Here is a 17742-nt window from a genome sequence, read left to right on the forward strand (position 1 = left end):
TGATGTGGTGTACCTTACCATGCAAGGAGTATCTTCTCGAAGTGACTGATTCATGGAACTTGAAAACCGATCAGCTGCATAAAGGGCTTTTTGTGGTGCTTGCAGGTGGATTTTTTTGGCACAACTGTTCTTTTTCCTGGGCATAAGGGAATCAACAGTACAGATGTTTTTAATTGTCTTTCCCTTTTGCTATTATTGTGCTAGGTTGGGAAGCACTTTATATCTGAAAAGCAATAGATGGTCAGTTCATAGGTTAGGAGTCCTGAAAGCACATAGATACACAACAACCTTAAAATCCCATGTGAAAAGGGTCCACTGATCTTACTCTTTCCGTGTGAAATCTTATTCTTCCTGTTGCATCCTTTCCTGATGCGTGCTTTCAAAATTAAACAAAATATTAACGTTCTTATTCCCTACATTCTTATTTCTTCTTCTCTCCTGGTCAGGACCTGTATCACATAGACCAAAAAAATGCTACCTATCTCAATCCTTTAAATACAGGACTCAAGAATGAAGATGATTTCTTTGTATGTTTTCTCTGCCCTGTCAGAGTACAGTGTTCAAATAACACACTCAAATTACTGTTATCTGAGTATTAACAAAAAAGCCTCTTTGCCACGGAGTGAGTGACTAAAGCAGATCTCTGGATATTTCTGCTGCATCCAAAGGAACTGTAGCTCTTCTGTTAAACTTTGCTAACTTCATCTAGATGGTATGAAACCAAGGATAAGACGTGTTGTCTGTGCTGGAGTGCAGTATGTTTCTATAAATGTGAGATCTCTGCAGTCACAGACTGCAGGCTTTGTTAGCCTTTCCAGATCCTGAGCCAAAAATAAGCTGGTGAAACAGATGGGAAAGTGGGAAGCTGGAATTACTAGATAGGCAAAGTGAAAGTTCTTGGGTAATCTTAACTGCAAATTTTTGTGCTTTAAGTGCTTCCTTTGAGATTAAAATTTATTTCTCCTATTCATTTCTATCTCTATACATTTTTTATGATTTTTTTACTGTAATCTTGGTGTTAGATGGTTTTGGTATTTTGTGGTGCTTGTTTATGCTTTTCAAGCAATTGCAGAAATAAGTTTTCCAGAGATAGATTTTTATAAAAGTTGGGTTTTTTAAGCACAAGAGAGTCCAATTCTTTGTTTTCTGGTCATGAATTTTGTTAGATTAAAAATGTAATTTTTTGTTTGTTTTCTTCAATTGAAAAATCATGAGAGTAAAAATCAGTGTCATATTCTAGGATTCTATATTCATCTGATATAAATCTTAAAGAAATTGAGGAGCTGTTTTTGACGATAATACAAGAAAGCAACACTACTACTCTTCATAACGCTCAACAAAATGTAAATTGTCTTGGACAAAGCAAAAGAACACCAGTTAATCAGACTACTCCAAGTGGAGCTGTGCAGAAAGGAGTTGTTTGTTTGGTTGGTATTGAGAAAGAAATTCCAGAAGCTGTCATTGATGCAGAAAGTGACAAAGCTGCTGCAGGTAGGTTTGGAATTGCACTTTTTCCTCTTTTTGTCTTTTAAATAATTGTTCAAATAGTTCTACACTTGTAAAAATGCAGGCAAAATTAAAACTATTATTACAGCACAGCTGGATATTCTTTTCTGTGGTCCACCTCATGATCTCACACTTTGAAGAAATGAATTGCTGCAGAAGTTAGGCAAGCACAGTTCCAAGCCTGTGTGGGGTGTAATAAATCTGGAGTTGCCAGGCACCAGGCATGGCCATCACCATGTCCTGTCTTTTCCCTGGAATACAGTGAGCTCCACTCTTCACCATGTGGGACTTCTGCATAGCAGAGTAACTCCCTTGTTTTCCTTCCCTAGCAAATTGCACTGGTTCCACTGCTGTTTTAGGAGGGTTCTGGAACTTTTCAGAATCTTCCATAGTACAGCTCTGAATGAAATCATACAAGGAAGGGTTTAACTGCATCTTGCCCAGAGGTGCTGGCTGCTCCAGCTGAGTCAGTGCCAGGGCTGGAGCAGCACATCTGTTCAGGTGGGACCTGTGGCACTGCATCTCCCCAGACTTCCGCAGGGGCTGCTCTTCTTCAGTGCAGAGGTGCCAGACCTCTGCAGAAAAGAATGAACTGGGTGCATGACCTTATGAAAGAGTAACTGTAGCTCTTCTGTAGATACCAAATGGGGAGCATTGGTCAAGTTTCTGATAAGTCAAAATAAGAAGTAAAAAGTGATGTTTGGAGAACTTTTCAGGGAAAAGCTTGAATATGCTATAAGAAAAAATTTAATTAGGTCAGATTCTTTTCAAATATTTTGTCTGTGCACTGTCAATAGTCTCTTGTACACCTGACCAAGTGAAAACAGCTTTTTCTCCCTATATGCAGGTGATTCCAAAGTAGAAACTGCATCTGTGTTAGGAGAAGACTTATTGATGCTCTACAAGAAGTGCTGTTGCCCTGATATTAATATTTGCGTAGAAGGCAAAAATTTTCAAGCTCACAGGTACATAAGTATTTACAGTAAAGAGTTTTTCAATCAATAACCATCTGGTATAAAATGCTGCTATTACTGTTATCTCTAAGAAGCTTTTGCTGGTGCTGTTCTATAGCTGTGAGCTGTTACAGGTTTTAGGTCTTAGGTGTGGAGTGGCTGTACTTTGATATTAATGAATATAATTTATCATCAACTGCCACTATTTTGAAAACAACTGTGCTTTTAGTAGTTTTAAGATTGCCACTGTAATCTCATATATTGAGCAAATACTTATGGAAATACTTATAGATTTTTTTCCTAACTATATATACATATATATATATGAATAACAAAATAATTTTTAAAAACTGTGATCTGTAAAGAAAACAAAAATCTACTAATAAACTATTCAGTTACTAATGCTGAATAAAATTTCCATACAGGCAGAAAATTTCTGGAGCACTAATTTTTGTTTTGGCTCTTCAGAAACTGTGCATACAAAATCTGGTTTTACTTTCATTACTTCAGTTATGTAGATGTAAAGATTGTCAGGAGCCTTTCCTAGATTGAAAGTCCAAGACCGTTTAAGAACTTTGGTTTATTGTACTCCTGTGGCTTGGGAAAGCAAATTAAAGTGTCAGTACCATTCCTTGTACCTTTGATATAAGTCTGTTTACATTTGAGATAGCAAACTAGACAGCCTGTATTTTGCTCCCTTTGAGTATATAAAGTAACTGAGAGGGACGATAAAAACCCTCCATTACTTTTAGTACTTTCTCAACACAAAACTGGAGGGACAGTTTGTTACTGACATTACAGTATCTTTAGAGAAGGTATATCACAATTGTGTGGGTATTTGGATATGTGCTACATTTTCAGGATGAAGTGTAGTAAAGAATGTTTGTTTCTTCTGGTCTACATTATATGTTCTCAGATACATAAGTTTGAAAAACAAATGCTTTAATGCAGAAAAAATACTGCAACAAAGAGCTTCTATCAGCAGAGCTTTAATTTAGGCCACTTACTGCCTGGAGCTATGTATCTAGTTTAACTAGCATCAGAAGATACAGCAGTAAATCATAGAGAAAACAAGGGTGTTCTGAAACAGGCACAGGACTTGAGCTCGTTTTAGCACTGGGTCATGTGAACAGTAGGAGCTAATAAGGGCAATGGAACTTTCAATTTCATTGTGGCAAAAGCACCACAATGATTTACTTACTGTAAGGGGTTTTTTTTAAGTTCTCAAACAGGAGACAGACTAGGCCCCCAGAGTCTCCCACCACTGGTGTCAGTATTCCTTACCGTCTCATGAAGTCCTGTCAACTTCCAATAGACTTCAGTGTTGCTGGTTTGTCTTCCTAGTGTTGCATTCTTACACAGCTCTGCATGAAGCAAGTCAGATTTGGTTGGTAATAAAACTGGCACCAACCGTCACTGTAGGAAAGCACAGAGAAATTTATTTCAAAATAATTTAGTATCTCCATGTACTTTATAAATATATGCTGATAAAATTTAAATTTAGGTACTGCATATTTGTCCATATTCTGCTGAGTTCCTGTCTTACTTAAAATGAGTTTTGAAATAACAATTCTAATTATGCCCTTGAAGTTGACTGATCACTGTTCATTACTAAAATTTATTTTTAACAGAATAAAAAACTGGAGATAAGTGTATTACCTATCTCTATGATACTGTTATTGTATCTTATTAAAGCAAGATTGTGTGTGTACCTAGAATTTCATGCACTTCAGGTTAAGATGTAATACCCATTTACATGTGGATGTATTTCACTAAGATATGAAGCATTCAGTAAAAGCTTTGTTGTTATTATTTTTGCTGGATGACTCACAGGAGGAATGTGCGAGAAGTTTCTAATTTAAAGTATTGAGACTTCTGAAGCAGGAGGAGGGAGGAGAGATGAGAGAATACAGATATAAAATGACTGTATAAGAGACCATAAATAGTATTCTTCATGCCTCTTCCTATGCAAAATGAGAGTGCTCAGAAACATTTTAAGAGACAAATACATGTAACAGAAAGGATTCTCAAGCCTAGTATAATGTTTTGCTTTTTCTGCCACAGGAAATACATGACATAAGCTAATTTTAGAAATAAAAGTGTAATGAAAAAAATTCTATTTATGAGAATATTATCTGTGGCTGTCGTAAGCCTGATAAGGTACATAAAGGCTAACACTGTAACTGGTGTGGATATGGAAAACTGAAATCACAAAGCAGTTTTCATCCACTATCTTGTCTTCCTCTCTGCCACTGCACTTCCACCTTAAGAGCCCTGCTGCAAAGGTCTTCTGACCTGGTATTTGGAACACTGATACTGATAGAGACACTGAGCTACACAGACTGCAGCTCTGGGGTTTCTTTATTCTCTTTTATGGATGTAGTAGTAAACTGAATTAGCCCTGTTATGGCCAGTTATATGCCTTTTAAATATAGAAGGGCACTAAGTGTGAACAGAAGTAGCTGACAGCTCTTGTTGTTAAAACACATCTTATTGTCCCAGCATGTGCTAATAGCAAGTTTTGTTTGAATTTGGTGGGTAGAAAATTCTGAATACATGACATTATATACTTATCATTTTGATAAATACACATTTTGTAATAGAAGAATTTAAGATGGTCAGGATATAATTATTTATAATGGGGCTGTATAAACTATTTATTTACTTTATTTAATAACTGTTATTTACTCTGATTTGGTAAATAAAGCAGGAGAAATAAATGTGAAGTTTTATATAAAAGGAAGATGCTTGTGGTAATAGATTTCCTCTGTGTGAATCTCAAAGTCATACTAAAAACAAGCTTTAACTGAAAATTTTATAGAGTGCTGTTTGGTTTTTTCTGTAGCATATTTTGAAATTCCAAACATACTGGGAGAAAAGGCATGCAGTACACAGCTGACACCTTAATGCATAAAGGGCAAAGATTTAAGTCAATGTTATCAAAGAGTCTCATCTTGAATATTTGTATGTACTGGAATAATGTTTACTTTTCCTCTCTCAGGGCCATTTTATGTGCCAGATCTAGTTACTTTGCTGCCATGCTGAGTGGAAGTTGGGCTGAGAGCTCTCAAGAGCACATCACTCTTCAAGGGTAAGTGTTGTCTCTGCAAGTCGTGTGGGGGCAAAGGTAGGCAATTTACAATCACTGCAAATATGTAACAACTGTGCTGTGAACAGAGCGCTGAAGATTAATATGCCTTGACACTTTTCTCCAGCCTGATACATTTCCTGAGTACTGTTCTGACTTCAGGATGGAACTCTGCGTGTAGTGTATTTGTTAATATTGTCAGATGATTCAGAAAAGTCCTTTTCATCAGCAGAGGGGCACTAATCCTTTTGTGTAGAGTATGTTTTAATCTTTACAATCTTCTTGAAAATTTTTTTCTTTCGCTTCTTATTGTACACGTCATGAAATGTGTCTGAACAATGTATTTTCCTACTTATTTGAACAATAAGTATATTTACTATGTAAAGATAAATAACATTTCCTAAATAGTGTTTAATTATGATATTTCAGCAGCATACACTAAAGCAATTTTATCTAGTGGGCTTGTTCACCATAGCTTTCTGCATGACAATAATGGAGCTGTCACTGTAGGATGAATACTTAAGACTTCACAGATAAGCTGGGGACTGTTCTTTTCAGTAGTTAGGTTAGAGTTCTTTTCAGTATCAGAAAACTCTATTGAAATACATTCAATTTCCTTTAAAAGCAGAGGAGTACTGATCCATGTACATGTTAGCTTTTTTGTTCAGGCAGGATGTTGGTTGACTCAGTTTTCTTCAGAAAGATTTGTGTACCTTACAGTGCTGCAAAATGTAACTGCTTTGTGTAAATATAAAATCTCTTGGCCAAGTGATACTTTCTTAAATGTTCATTTAGTTTCCTGGCAGTGTAATAATGCTGCTGCAACATCATAAAGGTTATGTGTTGATTTGGTTATAATTCCAAATCCTTATAAAGCAATATATTTGCAATTTAATTTATTCCTTCATTTTTATGGTGTTTTAGAGGCTGATAGTCACCAATTACTCTGGTGTTTGCACTTACCTCTCTGTAATTGATTTCTCTGTGGTTAAGAAATTTTATCCTTATTTTTCAGTAGAGGCATTCTCTGGAGAAGTACTGAATCCTTATATGAGAGTGTTCTCATGCCAATGTCTCATAATTTCTGTTATTATGAGTCATATGCATAATTTCACCTTTTCCAGTTCACTTTTCTGCTTAGTGCTGGTTTCTGTGCTGTTTTCTACAACACTTATAAATGAAGTACATATGGCTTACTCTGAAATAATGAAAATTTTGCTTAAGGTAACAGCTGTCAAGGCTGTGGGGAAACTCCTCCTCGCTGCCTTTATGGCTGTTGTGTGTGCTGCTATGCAGGGAGACAGCTGTGCTGATTTTGCTTCTTTGCGTTTGCAGCGCTGGGTTCTTTCCCTTTTAGTCACCCATGTCAATTGCTTCAACATGTCTGACGTTTTAAAGGGTCTTAGTTCTGCATGAATATTGCATTTACACCAATGCACACAGCACTTGTGAGTCCTGAAGACTCCACACAAAAATGTATGTGTTGTTCAGATCGTGTCCATCATTGAGGCCTTTCTGCATTAGGATGCTGGGACTGGGAAAGGATGCAAACTCTGCTGTGTAGGCCTGCTGGCTTTCTTAATCTGAATAAACACTAAATACTCTGAGGAACATTTCTACTTAGCATTGTAATAAAACTACTAAATATATATTTTAGTGTTGCATGAACAAAATGTATCACAAAATAAAGACTTAGAGTACTTATAATAAAAAATTTTAAAATATATAGTTAATAGTTGATTTATTGCTGGTAAAGAGCTTGGCAATGATGAAAAAATCCTTCTATATTATCAATGTAAATAATATAGTTATTAGTATTAGTCTGTTTATTGCTTATTTTTAAAGATCAGAAGTGTTAGAAAGTTTCAGCAAATCTATTCAGTAGCTAAATTCACCCCAAGTGTAGTCCATTTAGATACTTCTGTATTGCAAAATCTTATTGCTTTAATTTTATCTGATCATTTGCCTTCCATTCACAGAGCAGCTGGATGATGTATCAGCTTTTTTGCCAACTTCCTTTGGCTAAGAAATGTGATGCATATTATTATGGGCATGTCTTTATTTGTATTTTTTCATTCTTTTTTGCAGCATAAGCCATGCAGAAATGAATGTTGTCTTGCATTCTATATATGGAGCTACTTTGGACTTCCCAGATGAAGTTGATGTTGGGTATATGTCAAATTTTATTATTCTTTTTTAATTTTAGTTTGTGCTCATTTGATTGTTCTGTATTTTCTCAGTTAAAAATCAAAAGGAAGACTCAAAAAAAAAAAAAAAGCTGTTGAAAAAATCTTATTTATTTGACAGCTACTGGAAAAGGTGTGCCAGCTGGTTTTGGAATAGTCTATGAGGAGAGTGAAAAACAGGATGATGTTTCATACCAAAATGATCCCCAATTGGCCTGTACCTTCCTTTTAGTTTTCAGACAATATATATATACAATGTGTGATAGTACATGATAGTTAATGTTTTTAATTTATTTTTGAATAATCTCTCAAGGTGATGAAAAGGTGAATTATTCTTAGATCCATGAATGATGATATATAGGAACTAATGTAAATCTTGGCATTTTTTTCTGGGATCATTTTTAATCATTGTTTTATGTATAATCCTGTTTTAGTGAAGTAAAATCTGAAATTTGTGAATTATTCTCTGTAACCATTTATATAGTAGGTGATGAACTCTTGCCACTAAACATTAAAATGCTACCATTTCCTAAAAATATGGAATTGTTTATAATGTGTCCCAATACCAATGTTTAGCTAATTAATTGATATAGAAAGTAAAATTATGGTATTGATTATTATATAAAATAATTAATAGTTTGCTCACTCTTTTTTTTAAGAATGTCATCAATAACATTTTATGTAATCTTGGGGGAAAACCCTACAAAACCCCACTGGCACAAATATTTTTTTCATTTGCTGTCCTTAAAATAGAGAAACTGAGAGTCTTCTAAACAGGTCTCGGCTAGTGACTGAGGCTTGTTTTTATACAGGCTGAACTCCATGGCTGGCAGGTTATTATTAGGTCAATGTATGTTTCTGCTTTGAAGATTATTCTTTGGCACTGATATAACACTTGGTTATCAGTCTCTTTCTGCAGTAAGTTCTGATTGAACCAAGAGGTAAAGTTAGCATGTAAATTGTTCTGTAAGGAAAATTCATATATCACAAGGATTTTTAATTCCTGTCACTACTGCTTTCTCTTCAGTCACATGTTGAGCATTGCAGACATGTATGGGCTGGATGGACTAAAAGGAGTAGCTATCTACATTTTGAAAAGAGATTACTGCAATTTTTTCCAAAAGGTATGTCACTTCTCATGCTACTTGGTGAGCTACAGAGCCTGAGAATTTCAAATCTATTGTTTAACACGAAATCATAGTGACAAGATATGTAAGAACTACACGATGAAGGTGCTGGCTGAAGTCAGCAGTCCCTGTTCTCAGGTGTGAATCTGGGACAGGTGGGAGTAAGGCCTGTGATATCATCACCTGTTTATAGACACTTGGAAACCCCAGCTGATTAAAAGCAGTATTCCACATGATTAATTCCATGTACTAAATTACACTCAGGGTAGTTTAATATGTGCTACTGTAAATGTAACTGCTCTTGGTGGGCATGTGGAAATGCTATATATTTGCCTATCTTGTTTCATGGGCATGTGTTTAGAAATAAAGTCTGTTCAATTAAAATTGGTTTTAAAACAAACACCTGCTTAGAATCGAGCATTTCCACACATTAGGCTCATGAGGCTGAATTCTGCTTTACTGACATGTGGAAATAGATGACTGCATAAAGGCAAACAAACTTAAATACCATGGCAGCTGACATTCCTTCTGAATCTTTGAACTGAAGATTTGGTATTTCTATATAGTTTCTGTAAATCAAATGTACAATAACTGTGATAATTTTCTAACAACTCTAGCCTGTTCCTGGCAAACAGCAACCTGTACTAGAATGCATGGCTATTGCTCATTCATTGGGAGTGGAAAACCTATATGCTGCTTGCATGAAGTAAGTAAAATAAAATAAAATTGTTTTTATCTGCTTTCTGTTGAAATTATTTTATTTTGCAAGATAGGGTTTATTTTGGCATATGAAATGTCTACACTTTAAATGTTTTTTCTTCACAATACTTTAGAGGTATCACTTATGCTAACAAGTGAAGATAGAACATTTTTCATCTTCCTTACCTAAGAATGGCTCTCTTTTCAACAGATGGGTAGGAAAACATTTTGCAAGATGTTTTTCAGAGAAAAGCTTTGCCAATTTACCTACTGAACTTCAGAACAATTGTCTTGTTATGTTGATTAACTCTTTGGTAAGTAGTGTGCTTTGTAGAAAAATAGAGCAATGTGAATTTTTTCCTTATTTAGCTGTACAATGTAATTTAGGAGATAATAAATACAGCTTCTTAAATTTGCAGTACATTTATACTATGTAAAAGTTCCAATTAAAATAACAATTTTAAAAACTATTTTGATGTGAAATGTCATTGTTATGCTTCATGATACACAGTCGAGTGACATCCAAGTCCACCATAGTAATAGAAAACATGTTTATGAAACACAACTGTGACATTATAATGCAACATTATGCAAGTGTTCAAGGCCAGATTGGATGGGGCTCTGAGAAGCCTGGTCTAGTGGAAAGTATCCCTGCCTACAGCAGGAGGCTGGGATAGAGGACCTGTAAGGTCCCTTTCAACCCAGGCCATCCTGTCATTCTCTGATTCTGTATTTGCATAGTGAGAAACAGGAAATCACTGTATGAATTTCTGTGTTATGTGGTGGCATACATCATTTGTGATTGTCTTCTCATCTTTGCCTGTATTCTAATTTGAAAAAAATTAATTTCATTTTTTTTCAGATCTCAGGTGGTCCCTGGCTATCAGGGATCATAAGTTGTTTACAGGCGGGCTGACTTTACCAAAACAAAGTAGCAGTATGGTATCCATATCTTTCACTTCTCAGATAACAGTACTACACTGGTCCCCCTAAAGCTCAGCTTTCATTTTTTGTAGCACTTACTTACATTGTTCCAATTTAGACCTGCCTAAATTTAAGTATTTTCTAATTGTATTTCTGTATAGAACTATGCTTAGAGCTGACTTAAGGTAACTGATTTGAACTAGACCTGTTAACAGATATTTGGTCAAGTCCTCAGCCTGTAAATACACTGAATTGTAACAGATAGATGAACAGTATGTAGCAATAAAGGTAAATCTGGAGAGCTGTTGCCAAACATGACTGTCTGTGTATGTAACTGTAATGTGGATTGTCACAAACAAAATGTAATCTAACTAGCTCAGGTAACATTCACAGCATGATTTTGGTTCTAGCACACAACCTAACAACTAAATATGTGACATGTATCTCATGCTGAAGTCCTTGTCCCTGTGTCTGTGCTACCGTGTTACCCACACTTAATAGCTCTGGTGTGGCCATGGACTGTCAAACATAGCCCTGGTTCAAGAGTTGTGCTCTTGAATGGTTCTAGCCAAGAACTACCCCGTGCTGAAAGGGCTGGGAAGCCTTCTTGGGACTGGCAGGATTTGTGTGATGAAGTACTTTAAGTGCTGAGGCCAGCAGGTCAGCTAGGAGTAGCACCTAAAGCCTGAAAAATGACAGATTGCAGAGCTATGTGCCTTTAGGTTGGATGTCAGGTAAAGGTTCTTCCCCTGGAGGGTGTCTGGGCGCTGGGACGGGCTCCCCAGGGCAGGGGTCACAGCACCAGCCTGGCACAGCTCCAGAAGTGTTTGGACAATGCTCTCAGGCACAGGGTGGGATTCTGGGGGATGGTGCTGTGCTGGGCCAGGAGTTGGAATTATGACCTGTGAGGGTATCCTTCCAGCTCAGCTGTGATTCTGTGGTCAAGAGAAGTTTGAGAATATCCACAATTATAAAACCTGAACAGTTCTACCACAATGCATCAATCTGACAGAATCAAGATGGCAGCCATAACACCTGAAGAGTATGTCTAGTATCTCAAGATGCTGGGTGTTCTGCCACTGTATTATATCAGCATACTGGGCTGTTCCTAGGATATACACATAGCAATTATGCATAGTGGAAAATTGGAGAAGTTTTAAGTAACATTTTCAGATATAGGGCAGTTCATTCTGATCTGCAGCTGTTCTTAGTTAAACCACCACCCACCTCCAGCTCCAAACTACCTCAGGTGTGTACTGTAGCTGTAAGCACATGTAGACACAGTTCTAGGTCCTTCTCTAGGCCCTTGTGCAACGCTATTGGGACAGCTGAAAGGTGAATGTTCAGACCTCCCTTCCCCTCTGCTTATTCTAACCAATAAAGATGCTGTGGTCACAGTTTGTGTTGAAATACACAAACTTGCCAGCATTTGCAGAACAGCCATGGCACTGTGGTACTTGGTACTGCCCCCTTTGTGTACCCAGCTTCGCTGGAAGGTTTTTGCAGTTTGGACTAAAGTGGATTTTAGTTCCCATATTAAGGATTTAAAATTTGTGTTGGTGTGTCTTTGCAAGACTCACTGGTATTTTATGGACTGAAGTCTTGAAAGCATCTAGATTTACAAAATTAAATGATAAAGCATAAGCCTCTACTGCCCAGAGAACGGTTCTGGCGAGCATTCCTTTCAGCATTTAAGACACCCATTCCAAAAACTGGTGAAATTCCCAGGGGAGTTTTTCACAGTCTGCAAAAATGCTTTAAGCCTGCTTGAGGGATGAAGAGGAAAAGGTCTGACATTGATTTTGCAGGGACTACTGTAAAATTTACAGTCCTTTTTCTCTGCTGCTAGAGTTCTCTTCTGTAAAACTTTAAACATTTACCCCCAGTTAAACAGTATAACTCTCCTCATCCTTTAATTTACTGATGCTGGAGATGTAAAACCTAGTTAATGTGACAGCCCTTTAGAGGAAAAAATCCAGGTGTAAAGAAAAGGAGATTGTTGATGGGAAAATCCCTGTGAGACCACAATGATGAACACAGAAACTTTAAAATGGGAGTATCATTTAAAGCACTGTCCAGGTGCTTTATGTGTGCCTGTCCTGGAGGTCTCAACTTCATGCATGAAAATTACTGAGTTTTTAGATAAGTAAAGTGGACTCCACTTTAAAATGGTTAGGAAAAAGGTACAACAAGAGAAGTAAAATTCAGTTAGAACCACTTCTACAAAGTGCTGATTTAATTAAAAGTCAATGAAGGCATTTTATATTTCACTGGAAGTGTCTAATGGGAGTAAATGCTTATTGCCTTGTGAGCAGGGGTTGAATTTGAGACAATTCAGAAAGCTTGTCATTGAGTCCAGTGGGAGCAAAATCAAACCATGAGCATATATGAGCATATATGTAATTCTTCATTTAAGTGATCTGCAGAGAAGCAAACCTACTTTGCCCAGAGATGAGTAAAATAATTTTTAAAGTATATTTTAACAACGAATGGTCAGATTTTATCTTTTAACTATAATTTGCACAAAGAAGGTACTCCCTGCTAACTTGCATAGGACGAATTTGATTGTGATCTGAATTTGCACTAAGGGTTTTTGTGTCAAATATTTATCTGAATCGTTGCTTTTTCAAGTGTTACTGCATAATTTATCAGTGTCCTGCTAGGTCACATTGAATGGAGCTTTCAGGCCATTCTAATGTGGATAACCATAAATTCCAAGTTCTTTTCAAGTAACTGTCTTAGCCAGTAGAAATTGCCCTCAGGTACTGTGCTGATGCAATGCATGAAAGAACCAAAGACACAGACCAGATAATAAATATCAGCAACTCTGTTTGTGTGTTTGAAAGGTAACTAGAAATGCAACAGATACTTTTCTTTGAGAAACTTTAAACAACAAAGAGGGTAAGTTCAGTTAGAACTCCATCTGGGAAGACAAATATTTGTTGTCCAATTCCTTTAAATAAAGCAAAAATATTCATAATTATGAAAAAGTTTTTTCTGTATCTGGAATGCTCGGCCATCCGCACTCACCTAAAACCTCAACTTAGCAGTTTTATTAATGAATATATTACATCTTTTGGTGACCTATGATCTTTTTCTCTATTCAGCTTCTCCAGCAAACATTTGCTTTTTTTTTCTTCAGGACTGCAGTATGTAATGACGCAGTTGAAAAAATATGGTAAAAGCTATTGAAAACTTTAAAACTTCACTAACCAGCTTCAGGCAAAACTGAACCAATAGAGATTTCTGTTTCTGCTTTAGTTTCAAAGGCACATATAATATTAAGAATTATAAACTCCAACAATTATTTAAATAAGGGAAATAATGACATGATTGGATCCCTGTGTAAAAGCTCAGTAACTGATCAGATGCTATTTTACAATCAGCAGTTCTTTAGGTAATTGCTTGGCAACAGGCTAATTTCTGTTTCTGTTTCAAGAACCACAAGAATGCTGCTCTCCGTCTGATGGAGAGTGACCGGCTGATCAATAGCCTGCCCCGAGTGAAATGGACAGAGAGAGCTGTGGCCTTGGCAGCACGGCTACACGAGGAATGTGTAACCTTTATTGTTGCAAACTTCCTGCACATAGTACAAAGTGAAGGCTTCTCTGTTTTGTTGCAGGTAAAAGTGCCCTCAAGTTCATATATGCTTCCAAATAAATTGAATTATAGCGCATTTTGGAAAGATCAGGCTGCTAATTTACCAAAATAGTCTCAGGTTTTGCTTTGAATTACAATTCTATGGAAAAAAAGAAAAAACCACCAAAACTAAGAGTTTTGGGGCGGGTTTTTTCAGGTTTGTTTTAAAGCAGGGTATGTGCTTCAGTTAAGCAAAAGTTCCAATTGGTTTAGGGGGACAGTGTCTGTGTTGCTTCAAAAAAGCTTTCAGACCCCTGGAAAAACAGCCCAGATTTACCAGATTATGAGTATGAGCAGTGTACTCAAACTTGTACTGATTTCTGTCATCAGTTGCACAAATGTGGCAATGCTGCAGGTTCTGGTGAGAGCTTACCTAGTCACCCAGCTTGTTAATTAGCCTGTCCATTTCTCCTGTGAAATATGTTTTTTAATATGATATAATATACAGAGGAATGCAAAAAATAAAGAGGGAAATATTAAAAGAATTTGCCTTTGGATCCAGAGTTGCATGGGGCTGTAAATTCACCACAGTGTGCTTGTTCCTAAGATTTCTGTTATTGAGTGAGGCCTCAGGATAATTTGCTAGAGGCCTGGAGAGGGGTGGGGCTGTGGAATGGATACAAAAGAAGATGCTCAGCTTTGGAATACCTCCTGCACAGCTTGATAGCAGATCCTCTCTGCTCGGTAATGCTTTTGCATACAAAGTACACGCTTTTGTTTTAAACGACTGCCTTTTGTTGTTTCCTCAGGCACAGGCAATGAGCAGCAAACCTGACCTCCTAGAACTAATTTTCAATGCAATTGAAAAAAGCATTAATAATGAAAATAGCTGCTTTCTTCTTGTAGCAGTGGATATTTTGCTGGAGTCCGCAAATGTGGAGGAGATGGTAGGTTCTTAAATGTGCAGTGCTTGTACAAAAACTATTCTGGTACAGTTTCATGCCATGGTTCAAATCAGATGATATGGTGTGAGCTCAGATGGCTCAGTCATGCAACTGGGATCAGACAGAAAAGCATCTGCATAAATCCAAGGTCCTTTTGGAAGTACAGAAAACGTAGGCATTTGTTTACTTTAAAGAGAAACCCTATCCTGGCAATAAAAAAAAGCCTGTGTGTTACTAAAAATGTAAGTCCTATGGGCAACACTGCCCCATTGATCTTTTCTATCACTTTAAATTTGTGATAAGAGAAAAACTTAGCAAAATGTTGCATTACCTAAAACTTACAGGGGAAGAGAGTTTATTCTCTTCCTTCCTAAATATTTCCCCTGCTTTTTGTGAACCTTTTTTTTTTAACTGTCCTCTGAAGCAAGGACTGACACTTAATCCAGTGTGTGTTTTTTGGATTGGGTGGAGGTGTCAGGCTTCATGTGTGTAACATACCGTGTATATTCATACAATCTAAATAATGACATTTAAGCTGTGGTTGGCTAATTCTGGGAACAATTCATAAACAGTATGACAAAGAATAAAAAATAAATGAAACATTAATTACTGCAATCTGGTGCGATTACAGATTTACTTGGTCAAAGCAATGAAAATTTAATGAAATACATTATTTTTCCCTGGAGTATTTGACCTTGTTGTGACACAGCTGACAGTGAAGAGCTATTATGGGGTTCATTTAAAAAAAAAAAAAAAGGAAAAAAAGAGCAACTAGAGCAATGTAGTGTTTACTAGTGCTGTAATTTGTAGGTTTTAAACTATAGAAAAAATCACTGTGGTGGGCAATAATCCTTCAAAAACAGCACCTCCATCGAGCAGACCGTTATAAAATATAAGTGATGACATCATTGATCTAGCTTAGGGAGTAAGTAGATTCTGAAAGGAATAATGACTGGTTGCTATGACAATATGCCCCTCGCCAGCTGCTGATTTGTTACTTGAACACAGGGTTTTACGTGCAAGATCCAGGCGCTGCGTGATAAGCTCTGGGTCTTCCTGGTTCAGTCTTTTTATGCTGTTCGTCACACAGAAGGCTGGAAGCTGATGAGGCCAGACCATCAACAGAAAATACAAGCAGGTATGTCTGGCATCAAACGGCATTAGAATTTTTTAGCAATCTGTTCAGTGGATACAATGCAGATGGAATTGTGGAGCCTGATACAAATTGAAGCAAAATTTGTGCTGCTTTGTGTTTTGAAGTGGTGTTTTAGAATAGAAGCATGATGGCATGCTTAGGTAGTTTCAAACATGGGAATCAGTAAGTCATTTTCTGTGAAGAGTCCTCCCTGCTTTTCTTTTTAGGAGTATATATGATAGAACTCCTCCACCATCATGTAGATGCATTCTATTCTTATTTACAGCTACTCTAAATTACTGAAAACACTGCAGTAGGATTAAAAACCTGATCTGCCTCATTTTTAAGGAGATAAGAGCTGTGGATGAATTAAATTTGCCCAAAGCAGATTATCCATTGGCTGCACTCTGTTTCTGTCCTTTATCGTTTTCTCCATGATGTATAAATATTGCTGGTCTCTTGCATAATGCTCGTCCTGCGCTGGCAGCAAATGCAGAGAGCTGGGCTGCTCGGCTGGCTGGCATTGTGATCCTGTGTGTGCTGCTGCAGAGAGCCCCCAAGGAGCTGCATGGTGTGCTCTCAACATTTGAACAGACAGCACTTCCAGCAAAAAGGAGTTTTTGTTCTGAATGCTCCTTTGTTTTGAAGTACACGAGTATTCTGAGGATGTGGAACTGATGATGGAGTTCAGGTTCTGGTTTAATATTAGCTTTGACGGTACAGTGTTGTAAAAGAAAAGAATGTTAAATACTGCTCTGAATTCAAATCACTTTGGATTCAAAGGAGATGTGAACCTTTTTATATCCTTAAAGACATTAGTAGCAATTTCATAATTATATACCTAGAGGTAGATGCAAATTTTATTCCACAATTACATGCTGAAAGATGCAGTGACAGTCTTTCTAAGCATGATTTAATATCTCATACTACTCTGTAGAACAGGGGTAGGATTGCTTCTTGATTATAAAATCCTTCAGAAGCGGAGGAGTTGCCTTTAGAAAAAAGGGTGGGTTGTTCTCATTTAGGGTGGTTTACTTTTAAAGATGCTTGTGTCCCTATTGTGAACGATGCTTTGGCTACTTTACATTAGTGCTTTCAATAGAAAGAAATATTTAAAATCGAGGTGTGTCTTAATTTTCCAAACTCCATATTGCCAAAAATTGTTTTGTTTTCTTTTAGGTTAAATTGTGACTAAAGTTGCATATATTTTATATATAAACAGGCTGAAATGTTTGCATTAATTATCTGGTTTTAATTACAGGCAAGCAATCATACAATATTGCTAGACAAATTTTAATCTTCAGGTGAAATGCTGATATCTTAGATCAACTTTCATCTTAAAGATTTCTGGTGGTGGCTTTGCTCCTAGAAATTTAGCCTATATAGCTTTAGAAGGCTAAAATAGAGGAGGAAAAATGCCAAAGTAAGAGAGATGATATTGTGGTTTTTTCATTTACAGCCTGTCTTGTGTTTCTTAGGCACAAGTTTATAAGGATTTTGTCTTAATATATTGGTATGTATTAATGTGCAGAGTCATTGCTAGAAAAAGGATTAGATCCCTGGGGTGCCATTTTCAGCATACCTTTTGTGTGATTTTTAGA

General features: G+C 36.7%; 1 protein-coding gene across 1 annotated transcript in view; it reads left to right on the plus strand.

The window, feature by feature from the left end:
- The window catches only part of BTBD8 (BTB domain containing 8), a 35562-nt gene that overhangs the window by 4245 nt on the left and 13575 nt on the right, over positions 1-17742 (plus strand). Inside the window, exons 3-12 of the mRNA XM_005482306.4 lie at positions 1241-1491; positions 2354-2471; positions 5461-5550; positions 7636-7716; positions 8761-8857; positions 9478-9566; positions 9771-9873; positions 13923-14105; positions 14872-15009; positions 16015-16144. Coding sequence (XP_005482363.2) covers positions 1241-1491; positions 2354-2471; positions 5461-5550; positions 7636-7716; positions 8761-8857; positions 9478-9566; positions 9771-9873; positions 13923-14105; positions 14872-15009; positions 16015-16144 — 1280 coding nt within the window. The remainder of the gene's footprint in view (positions 1-1240; positions 1492-2353; positions 2472-5460; positions 5551-7635; positions 7717-8760; positions 8858-9477; positions 9567-9770; positions 9874-13922; positions 14106-14871; positions 15010-16014; positions 16145-17742) is intronic.

This window comes from Zonotrichia albicollis, chromosome 8, assembly GCF_047830755.1.
Source record: "Zonotrichia albicollis isolate bZonAlb1 chromosome 8, bZonAlb1.hap1, whole genome shotgun sequence".
Lineage (NCBI taxonomy): Eukaryota > Metazoa > Chordata > Aves > Passeriformes > Passerellidae > Zonotrichia > Zonotrichia albicollis.